General features: G+C 41.4%; 1 protein-coding gene across 7 annotated transcripts in view; it reads right to left on the bottom strand.

Annotated features, from left to right (window-relative positions):
• LOC135541724 (SLIT-ROBO Rho GTPase-activating protein 3-like) overlaps positions 1–15,208 on the bottom strand; it is a 76,516-nt gene that overhangs the window by 19,251 nt on the left and 42,057 nt on the right. For 2 of the 7 annotated variants that reach the window (XM_064968043.1, XM_064968049.1), the window contains 8 exons: positions 13,869–14,075; positions 13,410–13,538; positions 12,902–13,123; positions 12,496–12,597; positions 9,819–10,016; positions 9,053–9,137; positions 6,898–6,925; positions 4,212–4,362 (listed from right to left, as the gene is read on the bottom strand). In XM_064968043.1, the coding sequence (XP_064824115.1) occupies positions 4,212–4,362; positions 6,898–6,925; positions 9,053–9,137; positions 9,819–10,016; positions 12,496–12,597; positions 12,902–13,123; positions 13,410–13,538; positions 13,869–14,075 (1,122 nt within the window). Of the gene's footprint in view, positions 1–3,199; positions 3,231–4,211; positions 4,363–6,897; positions 6,926–9,052; positions 9,138–9,818; positions 10,017–12,495; positions 12,598–12,901; positions 13,124–13,409; positions 13,539–13,868; positions 14,076–15,208 lie in introns of all 7 variants that reach the window. The other 5 variants (XM_064968045.1, XM_064968047.1, XM_064968044.1 and 2 more) reach the window with 5 other exon arrangements.

The raw sequence follows: 15,208 nt of genomic DNA, 5'->3' as shown, positions 1-15,208 counted from the left end.
TTTTCAAGCTAAACAGTTTCCCGTGTGTATCAAGATTGGTCTATCACCCAAAGACACAACTGTGGGAAACATTGGTCCACCATCCCCATGGATGCTTTTAACACCTTGAAGAGTCCATGCTTCAACAGATTAAGTCTGTTCTGAGGGCAAAAGGAGGGAGTGAAACTCAATATTAAAAAGGTGTTCCTAATGTTCTGTACAGTCAGTGTATATTCATATATACCGTACCAGTCAAAAGATTGGACACACCAACTCATTTAAGGGTTTTTCTTTATTTTTACATTGCAGAATAATAGTGAAGACATAAAAACTATGAAATAACACATGGAATAATGTAGTAACCAAAAAAGTTAAACAAAAATACAAAATATATTTTATATTTGAAATTCTTCAAAGTAGCCAACCGTTGCCTCGATGACAGCTTTGCACACTATTGGCATTCCCTTAACCAGCTTCACCTGGAATGCTTTTCCAACAGTCTTGAAGGAATTCCGACATATGCTGAGCACTTGTTGGCTGCTTTTCCTTCACTCTGCGGCCCAACTCATCCCAAACCAGAGGTTGGGTGATTGTGGAGCCCAGATCATCTGATGCAGCTCTCCATCACTCTCCTTCTTGGTCAAATAGCCCTTATACAGCCTGGAGGTGTGTTTTGGGTCATTGTCCTTTTGAAAAACTAATGATAGTCCCACTAAGTGCAAACCAGATGGGCTGGCGTATCGCTGTAGAATGCTGTGGTAGCCATGCTGGTTAATTGTGCCTAGAATTCAAAATAAATTACTGACAGTGTCACCAGCAATCACACCTCCTCCCCCATGCTTCACGGTTGGAACCACACATGCGGTTATCATCCGTTCACCTACTCTGCGTCTCACAAAGACATGGCGGTTGGAACCAAAAATCTGAAATTTGGACTCATCAGACCAAAGGACAGATTTCCACCAGTCTAATGTCCATTGCTTGTGTTTCTTGGCCAAAGTATCTCTCTTATCCTCTGCAGCAGGGGTAACTCTGGATCATCTTTTCCTGTGGCGGTCCTCATGAAAGACAGTTTCATCATAGCCCTTGATGGTTTTTGCAACTACAAATTCATGAGATTTTCCAGATTGACTGACCTACATGTCTTATAGTAATGATGGACTGTCATTCTCTTTACTTATTTGAGCTGTTCTTGCCATAATATGGACTTGGTCTTGTACCAAATAGGGCTATCTTATGTATACCACCCCTACCTTGTCACAACACAACTGATTGGCTCAAATGCTTTAAGAAATGAATACATTCCACACATTAACTTTTAACAAGGCACACCTGTTAATTGAAATTCATTCCAGGTGACTACCTCATGGAGCTGGTTGAGAACATGCCAAGAGTGTGCAAAGCTGTCATCAAGGCAAAGGGTGGCTACACTGAAGAATCTCAAATATAACATATATTTAGAATTGTTTAACACTTTTTTGGTTACTACATGATTCCATATGTGTTACTTCATAGTTGTGATGTCTTCACTATTATTTTACAATGTAGAAAATAGTAAAAAAATTAAGAAAAACCCTGCAATGAGTAGTACTGGTACCGTACATTATTCATTGGTTATCACGTGATAAAGGACAGAGGGACCAAGCAGGCAGAGAGATGTTGTTTAGTTAGTGTACACATACAACTAGAGGTTGACCGATTAATCGGAATGGCCGATTAATTAGGGCCGATTTCAAGTTTTCATAACAATCGGAAATCTGTATTTTTGGACACCGATTTAGCCAATAATTTTTTTATTTTTTTTATTATACAAAAACAATCTTTATTTAACGAGGCAAGTCAGTTAAGAACACATACTTATTTCAATGACGGCCTAGGATCAGTGGGATAACTGCCTCGTTCAGGGGCAGAACGACAGATTTTCACCTTGTCAGCTCGGGGGATCCAATCTTGCAACCTTACAGTTAACTAGTCCAACGCATTAACGACTTGCCTCTCTCTCGTTGCACTCCACAAGGAAACTGACTGCCTGTTACGCGAATGCAGTAGGCCAAGGTAAGTTGCTAGCGAGCATTAAACTTATCTTATAAAAAACAATCAATCATAATCACTAGTTAACTACACATGGTTGATGATATTACTAGATATTATCTAGCGTGTCCCATGTTGCGTATAATCTGACTGAGCATACATGCATTCAAGTATCTAAGTATCTGACTGAGCGGTGGTAGGCAGAAGCAGGCGCGTAAACATTAATTCAAACAGCACTTTCGTGCGTTTTGCCAGCAGGTCCTCGTTATGGGTCAAGCATTGCGCTGTTTATGACTTCAAGCCTATCAACTCCCGAGATGAGGCTGGTGTAACCGAAGTGAAATGGCTAGCTAGTTAGCACGTTAATAGCGTTTCAAATGTCACTTGCTCTGAGCCTTGGGGTGGTTGTTTCCCTTGCTCTGCATGGGTAACGCTGCTTCTCGGGTGGCTGTTGTTGTTGTGTTCCTGGTTCGAGCCCAAGGAGGAGCGAGGAGAGGAACGGAAGCTATACTGTTACACTGGCAATACTAAAGTGTCCATAAGATCATCCAATAGTCAAAGGTTAATGAAATACAAATGGTATAGAGGGAAATAGTCCTATAATTCCTATAATAACTACAACCTAAAGCATCTTCCCTGGGAATATTGAAGACTCATGTTAAAAAGAACCACCAGCTTTCATATGTTCTCATGTTCTGAGCGAGGAACTTAAACATTAGCTTCCTTACATTGCACATATTGCACTTTACTTTTTCTCCAACACTTTGTTTTTGCATTAGTTAAACCAAATTGAACATGTTTCCTTATTTATTTGAGGCTAAATTGATTTTATTGATGCATGATATTAAGTTAAAATGTGTTCATTCAGTATTGTTGAAATTGTCATTATCACATTTTTTTGTATTTTTTTATATTTTTTGTATTTTTTGTGTTTATTTATTTATTTTTTATAAATCGGCCGATGAATTGGTATCGGCTTTTTTGGTCCTCCAATAATCGGTATCGGCGTTGAAAAATCATAATCGGTCGACCTCTACATACAACCCAAACATATTCACCCCTCGCCTGATTCTTAGATCTGTTGGTGCTGTTTTACCAACTCCTATAGCCATTGGCATTGGCAGAAAGCACAAACACAACTGGGACCAGGCTACTCTTCATCCCTTCTATGACAGAATAACCAGAATACCTGGCTGCGGGTTCGGGTATTCCGTCTTCCCCTGGGGCAGGCAGAAAGCAAAAGCAGTGGCAGCAGCAGGATGAACAGAACAGAGAGGAAGAGAGGCAAGAATAACCACAATATGGTTAGAGAAGCAAAGGGAAACAGATAGGACCTCTAGAGGGAGGGGTAAGAGGTCAAGCCTGAGAGAAGGATTGGGGAGGCCCGACAGGAGAGACCCAAGCTTGGGTAGGATGGGGCTGGGGGAGGGGAGGGTTGGGGGTTCTGGTGAAGGCAAGGACGATGGGCCTGGGACTGTGGACAAGTGGCAAGAGAGGCTCAGCATTTACACCATGGTTGACTGGGGCAATTTTATTATCTCTGAGAATACACCTGAGATGTCACTTGGATGTACTAGGACCATGACAGTCTGACACTAACAGCCCCAGTGGACTCCACTGATGTGTACACATTCTGTCTGTGTGCCAATGTTGGATCCTGACTTATGCAGAGGAAACGGCCCGTGTGTTTATTTCCATAGCCTGACATGTTTAGTCCTGGGCCAACTGGCCTGTCACCAAAATGTGTTTAATGTCTAGAGTTCAGGGTTCAGGTGCTATAACATGGGCATTAATGTCATAAGAAAACCCCACACGAGTCTGACTACTTTTGATACATAAACAACCTTGAAACTTAGCTTTGTGGAATTTACTCTTCTCCAGACCAGAGAGACAAACAATACCTTTCCTAGCTGTCAAGCCAATGGACTGCCCAGTCAGACAAATCCCTATAGGAATGAATAGAGATTAATCTCAGTCGTTTAGTCTATTTATTTAAACAGTTGTTGTGCCCAGCACAGGGCCATGAAAGAAGGGAAGTCAGTGAGCTAAGCTGAAGTTGGAGTAGACGAGAGAGCAGTCAAAGACAGAAAACAAAGGTAGAACCCCCAGAGCTGCTAGTAAAGATTGCTGACATTTAGACACACAGAGAGAGACCACATAGAGTTCAGTGAGGGGCCACATAGGGGCCAGTCAGTCAGTACCTTGATGAAGGCCTCCATATTGCCGTTAAAGAGTTTATGATTAAAAACGGAGCAAGGTCTAGGCTTCCGCATTCTCCTGGGTTTAGCGGGAAGAGTGGGGGGGCTGATGGTGGAGGAGGAGGTTGGTGAAGGGTGTGCAGATACACATGAACTATGATGAAAAACAACAAGGACTGAAACATGTATTTCATTCTGTATAATCAGTGGGATGTTTTTCTAGATACAGTTGAAGTAGTACTTTTACATACACCTGAGCCAAATACATTTAAACTCTGATTTTCACAAGTCCTGACATTTAATCCTAGTAAAAAAATCCTGTCTTAGGTCAGTTAGAATGTGAAATGTCAGAAAAATAGCAGAGAGAATGATTTATTTCAGCTTTTATTTCTTTCATCACATTCCCAGTGGGTCAGGAGTTTACATACACTCAATTAGTATTTGGTAGCATTGCCTTTAAATTGTTTAACTTGTGTGAAGGTTTTGGGTAGCCTTCCACAAGCTTCCCACAATAAGTTGGGTGAATTTTGGCCCATTCCTCGTGACAAAGCTGGTTTAACTGAGTCAGGATTGTAGTCCTCCTTGCTCACACACACTTTTTCAGTTCTGCCTGCACATTTTCTGTGGGATTGAGATCAGGGATTTGTGATGGCCACTCCAATAACTTGACTTTGTTGTCCTTAAGCCATTTTGCCGCAACTTTGGAAGTATGCTTGGGGTCATTGTCCCTTTGGAATACACATTTGCCACCAAGCTTTAACTTCCTGACTAATGTCTTGAGATGGTGCTTCAATATATCTACATCATTTTCCTGCCTCATGATGCCATTTGTGAAGTACACCAGTCCCTCCTGCTGCAAAGCACCCCCACAACATGATGCTGCCACCCCTGTGCTCCACGGTTGGGATGGTGTCTTCGGCTTGCAAGCCTCCCCCTTCTTCCTCCAAACATAACGGTGGTCATTATGGCCAAACAGTTCTATTTTTATTTCATCAGATCAGAGGACATTTCTCCCAAAAGTATGATCTTGTCCCTATGTGCAGTTTCAAACCGTAGTCTGGCTTTTAATGGCCAGACTACGGAGTAGTGGAGTAATGGAGTAGTGGCATCTTCCTTGCTTAGTGGCCTTTCAGGTTATGTCGATATTGGACTCGTTTTACTGTGGATATAGATACTTTTGCACCTGTTTTCTCCAGCATCTTCACGAGGTCCTTTGCTGCTGTTCTGGGATTGATTTGCACTTTTCGTACCAAAGTACGTTAATCTCTAGGAGACAGAACGCGTCTCCTTCCTGAGCGGTATGACGGCTGCGTGGTCCCATGGTGTTAATACTTACGTACAATTGTTTGTACAAATGAACGTGGTACCTTCAGGTGTTTGGAAATTGCTCCCAATGATGAACCAGACTTGTGGAGGTCTACAATTTTTTTATGCAGTCTTGGCTGATTGATTTTGATTTGCCCATGATGTCAAGCAAAGAGGCACTGAGTTTGAAGGTAGGCCTTGAAATACATTCACAAATACACCTCCAATTGACTCAAATTATGTCAATTAGCCTATCAGAAGCTTCTAAAGCCATGACATAATTTTCTGGAATTTTCCAAGCTGTTTCAAGGCACAGTCAACTTAGTGTATGTAAACTTCTGACCCACTAGAATTGTGATACAGTGAATTATAAGTGAAATAATCTGTCTGTAAACAATTGGTGGAACAATTACTTGTGTCATGCACAAAGTAGATGTCCTAACCGACTTGCCAAAACTTGTTAACAAGAAATTTGTGGAGTGGTTGAAAAATGAGTTTAAATGACCCCAACCTAAGTGCATGTAAACATCCGACTTCAACTGTATATGCAGAGCCATATCTACAGCCACTATATACAGTACATGGCTCTAGATAGCTGTACATGTCCTACTCCTTCCCCTCCTCTCACAGTACAAACCATAATATTATTTTAACACACAAGTGGAGTTGCAGAGGAAGTATGCTTTGACTTTATCACAGCTGTTTCAGCCTAACCCTGAATAACCTGACTTGAATGACTCTGGGCAACTTATCAAATAAATCAGTTCATAAAAGCATGATTACAGTCCAAGCACATGAGTAATGACACAGAGAATTCAATATAAACACTGTAACAGGCCTGTGAGCTGAGATATCAAGACTTAATGTCTCGTAACTCTGCTACTACTGTTCATTCTTCTCCACTCGTTGATTTATGACGGACACCTGTGGTTAATATACAGTATTGTTCTGATTAGCAGATACCTGTACAATACTGTAGTGTTTAACAAGGCCACTTATGGCCACTGTAGTGACTGACAAGTGACAGATCGTCTTACAGCCAGCTCATCTCCCCATAGCTGCCTCATTGCAAACTCCAGTTTGCTCAGAAGTCTGTTTATTCATCAACAGACAGACCACATCCCCTCTCCCTATTTGGAATTCCAACCCTGATTTTCCAGAGTGGCTTGGGGCCTGAACTGCTATTCACTTTAACATGACGTCATCTCCTCTATTTCCCAGAAAACAGGAAGGATTTGACATGCTTTTATTCAAATCAAATTTATTTATATAGCCCTTCGTACATCAGCTGATATCTCAAAGTGCTGTACAGAAACCCAGCCTAAAACCCCAAACAGCAAGCAATGCAGGTGTAGAAGCACCTTTTTTCTGCCTCTTTTCTTACCGTGTTGTTCCATATTCAGCCCTTTCCCCTAAAAGAAAGGAGGGAAGAAATGGAGAGAGAGGGGGAGAAATAGAGCGAGAGAAAATTAGAATGTGTTTGTGTGTGTGTGTGTGCATGCTTGCGTGCATGTGTCTGTGAGAGAGAGAAAAGACAATGCTTGGATACATGGTTGAGTACATTCTGAGCCAGACCTGGTTGTCTACAGAGCTGGCAGATGGGGCAGACAGAAGTGAGGGACGAGGGATGAAGGGCATTATGAGAACATGGGCACCTATTCAGACTGGCTCAATGGTGCGGGCTCCATGACCGCCTCTCTGAATCACATACAGCAAGCCAAGCAGCGGAATGTCAATGAAAGCAAGCATATCCAGGGACAACCGGGAAGGAGGAGGGAAGGTTGAGTGTGAGGAAGGCCACATTTGTCTGCATTGGGTTTGTGCAATATAGTAGTAACTGTGCAGTAATTATATACTGTAAGATGATACACTATATGATACACCTTTATATACATGAGTATATGGGCACCCCTTCAAATGAGTGGATTTGGCTATTTCAGCCACACCCGTTGCTGACAGGTGTATAAAATCGAGCACACAGCCATGCAATTTCCATAGACAAACATTGGCAGTAGAATGGCCTTACTGAAGATCTCAGTGACTTTCAACGTGGCACCGTCATAGGATAACACCTTTCCAACATCTCAGTTCATCAAATTTCTGCCCTGCTAGAGCTATCCGGTCATCTGTAAGTGCTGTTATTGTGAAGTGGAAAGACCCAGGTACAACAACAACAGCTCAGCAGCGAAGTGGTAGGCCACACAAGCTCACAGAACGGGACTTCTGAGAGCTGAATCGCATACCGCATAAAAATAGTCTGTCCTCAGTTGCAAACTGCCTTTGGAAGCAACATCGGCACAAGAACTGTTCATCGGGAGCTTCATGAAATGGGTTTCCATGGCCGAGCAGCCGCACACAAGGCTAAGCGTCGGCTGCAGTGGTGTAAAGCTCACCGTCATTGGACTGTGGAGCAGTGCATCCGACAAATCTGGGTTTGCCGGATGCCCGGAGAATGCTACCTGTCCCAATGCATAGTGCATACTGTAAAGTTTGGTGCAGGAGGAATAATGTTCGGGGGTTGTTTTTATGGTTCGGGCTAGGCCCCTTAGTTTCAGTGAAGGGAAATTGTAACGCTACAACATACAATGACATTCTAGACGATTCTATGAGGAAGGCCCTTTCATGTTTCAGCACGACAATGCCCCTGTGCACAAAGGGAAGTCATTACAGAAATGGTTAAAAGAGATCGGTATGGAAGAACTTGACTGGCATGCACAGAGCTCTGACCTCAACCCCATCGAACACCTTTGGGATGAATTGAAACGCCAACTGCGAGCCAGGCCTAACATCAGTGCCCAACCTCACCAATGCTCTTGTGGATGAATGGAAGCAAGTCCTGGAGCAATGTTCCAACATCTAGTGGAAAGCCTTCCCAGAAGGGTGGAGGCTGTTATAGCAGCGTAAGGTGGACCAACTCCATATTAATGCCCATGATTTTGTAATGAGATGTTCGACGAGCAGGTGTCTACATACTTTTGGTCATGTAGTGTATATCATCTAGTTATGGTAACAGAGGGGTTGCATACTAACAGAAGAAACAAGAGTACAAGATAATATGATATCCCCTGATAACACTATTCGATCAGTGACTCGAATGGTTGAATTCAAGGAGCATGTCATGTCTAATAAAACAGCTTCCAGCAACAAAGCCTCTGTCTGTCTGTCTGTCTGTCTGTCTGTCTGTCTGTCTGTCTGTCTGTCTGTCTGTCTGTCTGTCTGTCTGTCTGTCTGTCTGTCTGTCCAACCACAACTAATCCCTGGAAATACTGGAGCCAACTGGTTGGCTGCTGCTGGACCATCATACAATTTTCTGAAAGAAATATGGCTAAAGATACAATATGGTTTATTACTGGTGGTTGATATGGCAGTTAAGATTCCCACTAATTAACTACACAATTTCACAACAATGTTTGAACCATATGAAGACTCAAATTGGCAAGCTGCTGCTAGTGATAAAGGGAAGGTAATGACCCTATGAAGGGCATTGTGCTCCAGTAGTGACACAACAACGTTGTAACCATGTGAAGAAGTGTTCTCACCTTCTCCCAGAGTCTGCTTCAGTAGATCATGCTTGGCCTGTAGTTTCACGATAAGGTTGCTGCCATTCAGGTACTCTTTGAATTTCTATACAGGGCAAAAGAAAAGTAGAAAATATGACATTTAGCGGGCACTTTGATCCAAAGCTACTTACAATACCTTCACAAAGTACTCACAACCTTGACTTTTTCCACATTTTGTTGAGTGACAGCCTGAATATAACATTGATTACATTTAGATTTTGTATCATTGATCACATAATACCCCATAATGTCAGTGCTTAAGTACAAATTAATAAAACATGAAAAGCTGAAATGTCTTCAGTCATAAAGTAATCAACCCCTTTGTTGTTCAGGAGTAAGTTCAGGAGTAACATTTGCTTAACAAAACACAATCATTTGCATGGACTCACTCTGTGTGCAATAATAGTTGTTTACAGTATTTTTGACTGACTACCACATCTCTGTACCCCACACATACAATTATCTGTAAGGTCCCTCAGTTGAGTAGTGAATTTCAAACACAGATTCCACAACCACAGAGACCAGGGAGGCTTTCCAATGCCTCGCAAAGAAGGGCACCGATAGATCAAAAAGCAGACATCGAATATCCCTTTGAGCATGGTGAAGTTATTAACTATACTTATCTAATGAAGATAGTGTTCTATTTTTCATTCAAGTACTTAATACCAGTATGCATTCATGCAAATAAAATTGAAAAAGCATTTTTAATGTATTTTAAGTGGTGTTGGTTGTCAGAGCCACTCACAGTGAAGTAGAAGCCCTCGGTCTCCTGTTGATTGGCTCGTCTCCTAGCAATGTTGACTTTGCTCATGTAGGAGTCGGACGAGGCAGACTTGACCGACTCAGTGGACTGGCTGTGTTGGAAAGCCTCAGACACATCAAAGTCCTCCACCGTCAGCATGTCCTGCAGCGTCTGCATGGTGGCATCCAGAGTCTTCCTCACCTATGAAAGACAGAAGGGAAAGAGAGAGTCATTTAGCTGTGTTACAGCTTCAATATTTACTGTGTTTTCCCTGCACACAACAGGCAGGTTTCCATTGACCCAGGTTAATTCGACAAAAGCAATATTTTCACCATGTGTAATGGATATGGCCGATTTAGGATACATTGTCTGAAGATCGAGAATTCTTTTAATCCGTTCGACAGGGGTGGATTTTTATTTTATCAAACCTTATTTTACAGTGTAACTATAAAGCGCCAATCTAAATCTAAATGCCTACTGCTTGCAAAATAAATGTTTGAACTATAGAAATCATGTTTCTTGACTTTCAAGAATGCCTGACTTACTACGCCTTGTTTTTCTGGTTGACTGGATGCAAGTTTCATCATCCAATTACTTCAGATCTACAGGAGTGCAAATGTCACCATGAAACAGACCATGGTGATGCGTTGGCACATGAGAATATGAAAATTAAAATATTTGTAAATTATTGCATTCTATACATGCTGGCTTTCACAGGCTACCTGAGACATGAAACAGGTAGGTTGGAGGGCATACCGGCTGTGGGCCATTTATTAATGCGCAATTCCCCTAAATGGGTAATGGAAACACTTCAACCACTCCATTTTTATTCGACACTGAAGGTTTTCGATATATTTTTATATTTTTTTTGTTCGGTGTGACGTCAATAGCTGTTTTAGATAGTTCAATGGAAACACACCCTAGCAGGCTATTGTCGCATATATTTTCTATACAAACTTTCTTAATGTTGACAAAAAATCCCTGGACAAGTTAATGGAAACATAGCTAATGAGACTTGAAAGTCTTCAAAGATTGTAATGGGAAATGGAATGGTATAATGCTCTTTGAGGGCAACATTTCAAATTGAAGAACTACATATCACAGTAGTCTAGCTTGGTAAAAAAGAAGTTTAATTTCATATAATTTTAACATTGTTAAACACTTAACTGCCAAATAAAGTTACAGGATTGACTAACAGGGTTGACAACGTCATCTTAAATCAGCCATAAATTCCCTTCTTGACAGCGGGAATGGAAGCTTGTTGTGTATGTATAACAGTGAGGGGCAATTGAATGCAAGCTTCACTAAAACATTTCAATTGAAAAAAAATGAATTGCCTGTCTATGGGTAACAGGTTTGACATGTTGTGCTCGACCCACTCAGTTTTCCACTTTAGAATACCAGCAAATGGCCAAATAGTGTAGAACCAGCTCACCTGCTTTTAAACTATGGTATGACTATTAGATATGAAATATATATTTTGAAAATACATATTTATAAAAGGAATAGTTTCACCATATTAAATTGAGATTTCAGTTCATGTAACAGTGTTGAAATTAAAATGAGAGACATTCTTTTTTCTGTTCTTTTTTCCCTTAAAATGAATCACTAACATGAAATAAATAATAATCTTAAGTTATGACTTTGTCAAAGCAACAAAATAACATGGGCTTTACAATGATGGGGAAAACTTGGAGAAATGTTGGTTTTAAGTGGGGTAATATCTTCCGAGAAGTCACAGAGGATACACAGAGGGGACATGTCAAAATGCTGAAGTCTTTATTCATATTAAAATGTTTTCATGTGTTCTAAATTAAAGGACATTTAATATAACAAGCTTTTAAAATTCAAAATTTGTGGACAATTTCTACTTATGTAACAGTTTTTTTCCATTGAAGGAGAGGAGGACCAAAATGCAGCGTGGTTAGAGTTCAAAATGTTTAATCAAGACCATACACGAGAACACTACAAAATACAAAACAACAAATATGAAAACCGAAACAGTCCTATCTGGTGCAATGACACAAAGACAGAAGACAACCACCCACAAAGTACCCACAGAATATGGCTGCTGAAATAAGGTTCAACAAATATGAAAGACAACGATAGACAGCTGCCTCTAATTGAGAACCAATCTAGGCAACCATAGACATACAAACTACCTAGAAAGGAGACAGCCCCATAAACATACAAAAACCCCTAGACCAGACAAAAAACATAAATCCCCCATGTCACACTCTGACCTAACCAAAATAATAAAGAAAACAAAGATAACTAATGCCAGGGCATGACAACTTAAAATATCAAAGGGACGCAAATGGTACTCGTTTCATGAAATTACCCATATACTAGTATGGATTCTGCACAGACACCAACTGCATGCATACTATATATAATGTAAAGTTCAGTAAGTCTGGTAGGGGACATCTGGTTGCATGTGTGAAGATAAATATAAATATAAAATGTGTTCTGTCCATGTGAGAGATACAGAGGAAGTGGCTGAATGAACAGAGCACCTCCATATTCATAGGAGCGATATGGTGAAGCAGCAGAGGGAGGCAGGCATGCAGGCAGACCGCAAATGTTCCACAATTTTACCTACTGAACATGGCCCAGGTGGTGAGTTCACTGACTGATAATGAGACAGGTTTTGGGTTAGGGCCAGGGTTTTAGAGCTCACCTCCTCGTTCTCGATCTTGAGTGTGGCCAGGCGGGACTGGAGCTGGTGGTGACGCATCAGGAGCTCTGTCTGCACCGGCTGCTGGGCACTCACCTGACACACCTAGTAGGTAGTGAGGGAGGGAGGGAGGGAGGGAGGGAGGGAGGGAGGGAGGGAGGGAGGGAAAGAGAGAGAGGGAAAGAGAGAGAGGGAAAGAGAGAGAGAGAGAGAGAGAGAGAGAGAGAGAGAGAGAGAGAGAGAGAGAGAGAGAGAGAGAGAGAGAATTTACAGTAGTGTTTGTTTGGGATGCCAGAAAGGAACTGACCCAAAGATGCTGGCATTGCTGAGGCAAGCCACACAGGACCAGACAGAGGAAACACAGACATAGTGGGAGGCACAATCACCCCTCCAATCACCTCTCCCTCACCTCATCGCCCATGTGTGGCTGGTAGTCAAAGCGGGCGGGCGGGCAGAAGATCTGGCTGTGCATGTCCATGACCCTGTGTTTGTCCCCCCTGACATCCATGGCATCCACGGCCCCCTCCAGCTGGTCCAGCCCCTCGTGGCGGGATGTCTCCAGACTGTACTCTGCAGACAGGTAGGTCCTCAGGGTCCGTGCCAGGCTGGCATGGTAGCCCAGGTCACAGCACTGGGGATAGGCATGGACAGCATTACCACCATTGGGAATCCTTAATGTTAGTTACAGACCAATGGGGAGAGATGATGTGTTATAAGATGCTACTATGCTTCAATTGACCAAACTACTGTATTTATTTTTCATTGCAATCAATTGAACGGTAACTTAGAATAATGTGTTACAAGGTGCTAATGTGTTACAAGATGCTACTGAGCTTTTGTGTATCAAATGGATGCATTTTTCCTGTGTATCTAATATTCTCACTTTGTTAGAATCAGCATGTTACTGTACCACTCACGTCTATCATGTCAGAGACATCGTAGATGTAATATTTGGCCACCAGAGCATTGGTTGCCACCAGGTTCAACAAATAGTCATTCCGTGCTTTAGTGCACTTCAGCTTGTTTTCAGAGTACTTGGCTTGTCTCTGAGAAGAGAGGGAGAGAAGAGGGAGAGAGACAAAGACAGACAGACGGAGAGACAGAGAGAGCGAGTCATCAGTCAGTATACCATAGAATATCGATTTCTCTCTAAATGGATTTGTATACTAAAGATGTAATACAGTTTGTTACATTTAAAGAAGTCTAATTTTATCAAAAAAATTAGCATGTGCCATATGAGACAATAGAGGTCTAGTCCTACCATGGCAACAAAACCACTTAATATTTTTGCTCATTAGTGTATACATTAACTTATTACATTTCAAAGGCTAATGCATCCAAGTTCTCTGAGCTTTTACATACATTTGGACACATACACACACCAGCCCAAGCCACACCTTCTCCTTCATCTTCTCCATCTTCTTGACGGAGCTGCGTCGCTGTTGGCGATCGTCATGGCGCAGGAGGCTGGTGCTGACATCATTGGCCTTGCCGATCTGCTTTTCTCCCTGTTTCTCCGCCTCCTTCAACTTGCTCTCTGCACTGATGCTCTCTGTGTGGTACATGTGGTATGTCTTCATCACCTGCCCAGGACACAAAACATACATAAAAAATATACATTAAAGTTAACTACATGCACACTAAGTTCACCAGAAGGTTCTGAAACTCCCTATCTCAATCGAGTAAACACCAAACTCACGATAAGCGTGAATATTTTGTATAATTTATCATTTCCACCAGTAGTTTGAAAGTAGCGCAAGTAGGTCTCAGAAAATTGTGCACAATTGTGTATGCCGTCATCCATTTTATGATATGTAACTGCAAATGTTCTAAAATAATTATGATAATTTTCACTGCAATTCGTATGATATGTTATGAATGTTAATATGTACAATATGTTGTGAAAAAGTGCTTAAGATCTCATTCAATCACGTTATTGTTAATGGAAGATTGATTAGACATGGATATCTAAAGAAGATTCAGCATATAAATCCACCTGTATATTGTACACTGAATAAGAACACAGAAAGACAGCTACTGTCAGATATGTTGTGGATGTATGACTGAGTGCTAAAACTAGGTTACCTCTCTTGATTTCCTTTCCCTTCACATGCAAAAATATCATCCTCTTTCTTACAGGTCTCCTAACAACTCTGATTTAAGTAATACATGTGAGGAGAGAGCAAGTGAAATCAATCAACAGGAAGTCTGTAATAGCCAAGTTACAGAGAACCTTTCCTCTAGTTACGTTACAGAGAACCTTTCCTCTAGTTGAGATAGAGAGAACCATTCCTCTAGTCTACACTAAAAAAAAAAGGTTCTACAGTTATACTTATAGGATACTTCAGATGCGCTTATGGCAAACACTGTTAGGTACTCACATAGTACTGGTAGTTAAAGAGAACCTTTCCTCTAGCTATGTAATAGAGATCCTTTCCTTTTTCCTCTGACTGCTGCTGGGTGTGAAACAAGAGAGGAACCCTTGATTCTGACTGGAAGCCAGAAAAGGCTGGAGACATGTTAATGCAAAGCTCTCACATTGTGCATAATACATCAATACAGTGCATAAAACATGTACAAGTATATTCAGAGCCTTCAGAAAGTACTCACACCCCTTGACTTATTCCCCATTTTGTTGTGTTATAGCCTGAAATCAAAATGTATTAAATACATTTTTGTCTCACACATCTACAGACAAAATCCATCTACGCAATGT

The sequence above is a fragment of the Oncorhynchus masou genome, chromosome 6, assembly GCF_036934945.1.
Source record: "Oncorhynchus masou masou isolate Uvic2021 chromosome 6, UVic_Omas_1.1, whole genome shotgun sequence".
Taxonomy (NCBI): domain Eukaryota; kingdom Metazoa; phylum Chordata; class Actinopteri; order Salmoniformes; family Salmonidae; genus Oncorhynchus; species Oncorhynchus masou.
This window is presented reverse-complemented; position numbering and strand designations above follow the sequence as displayed.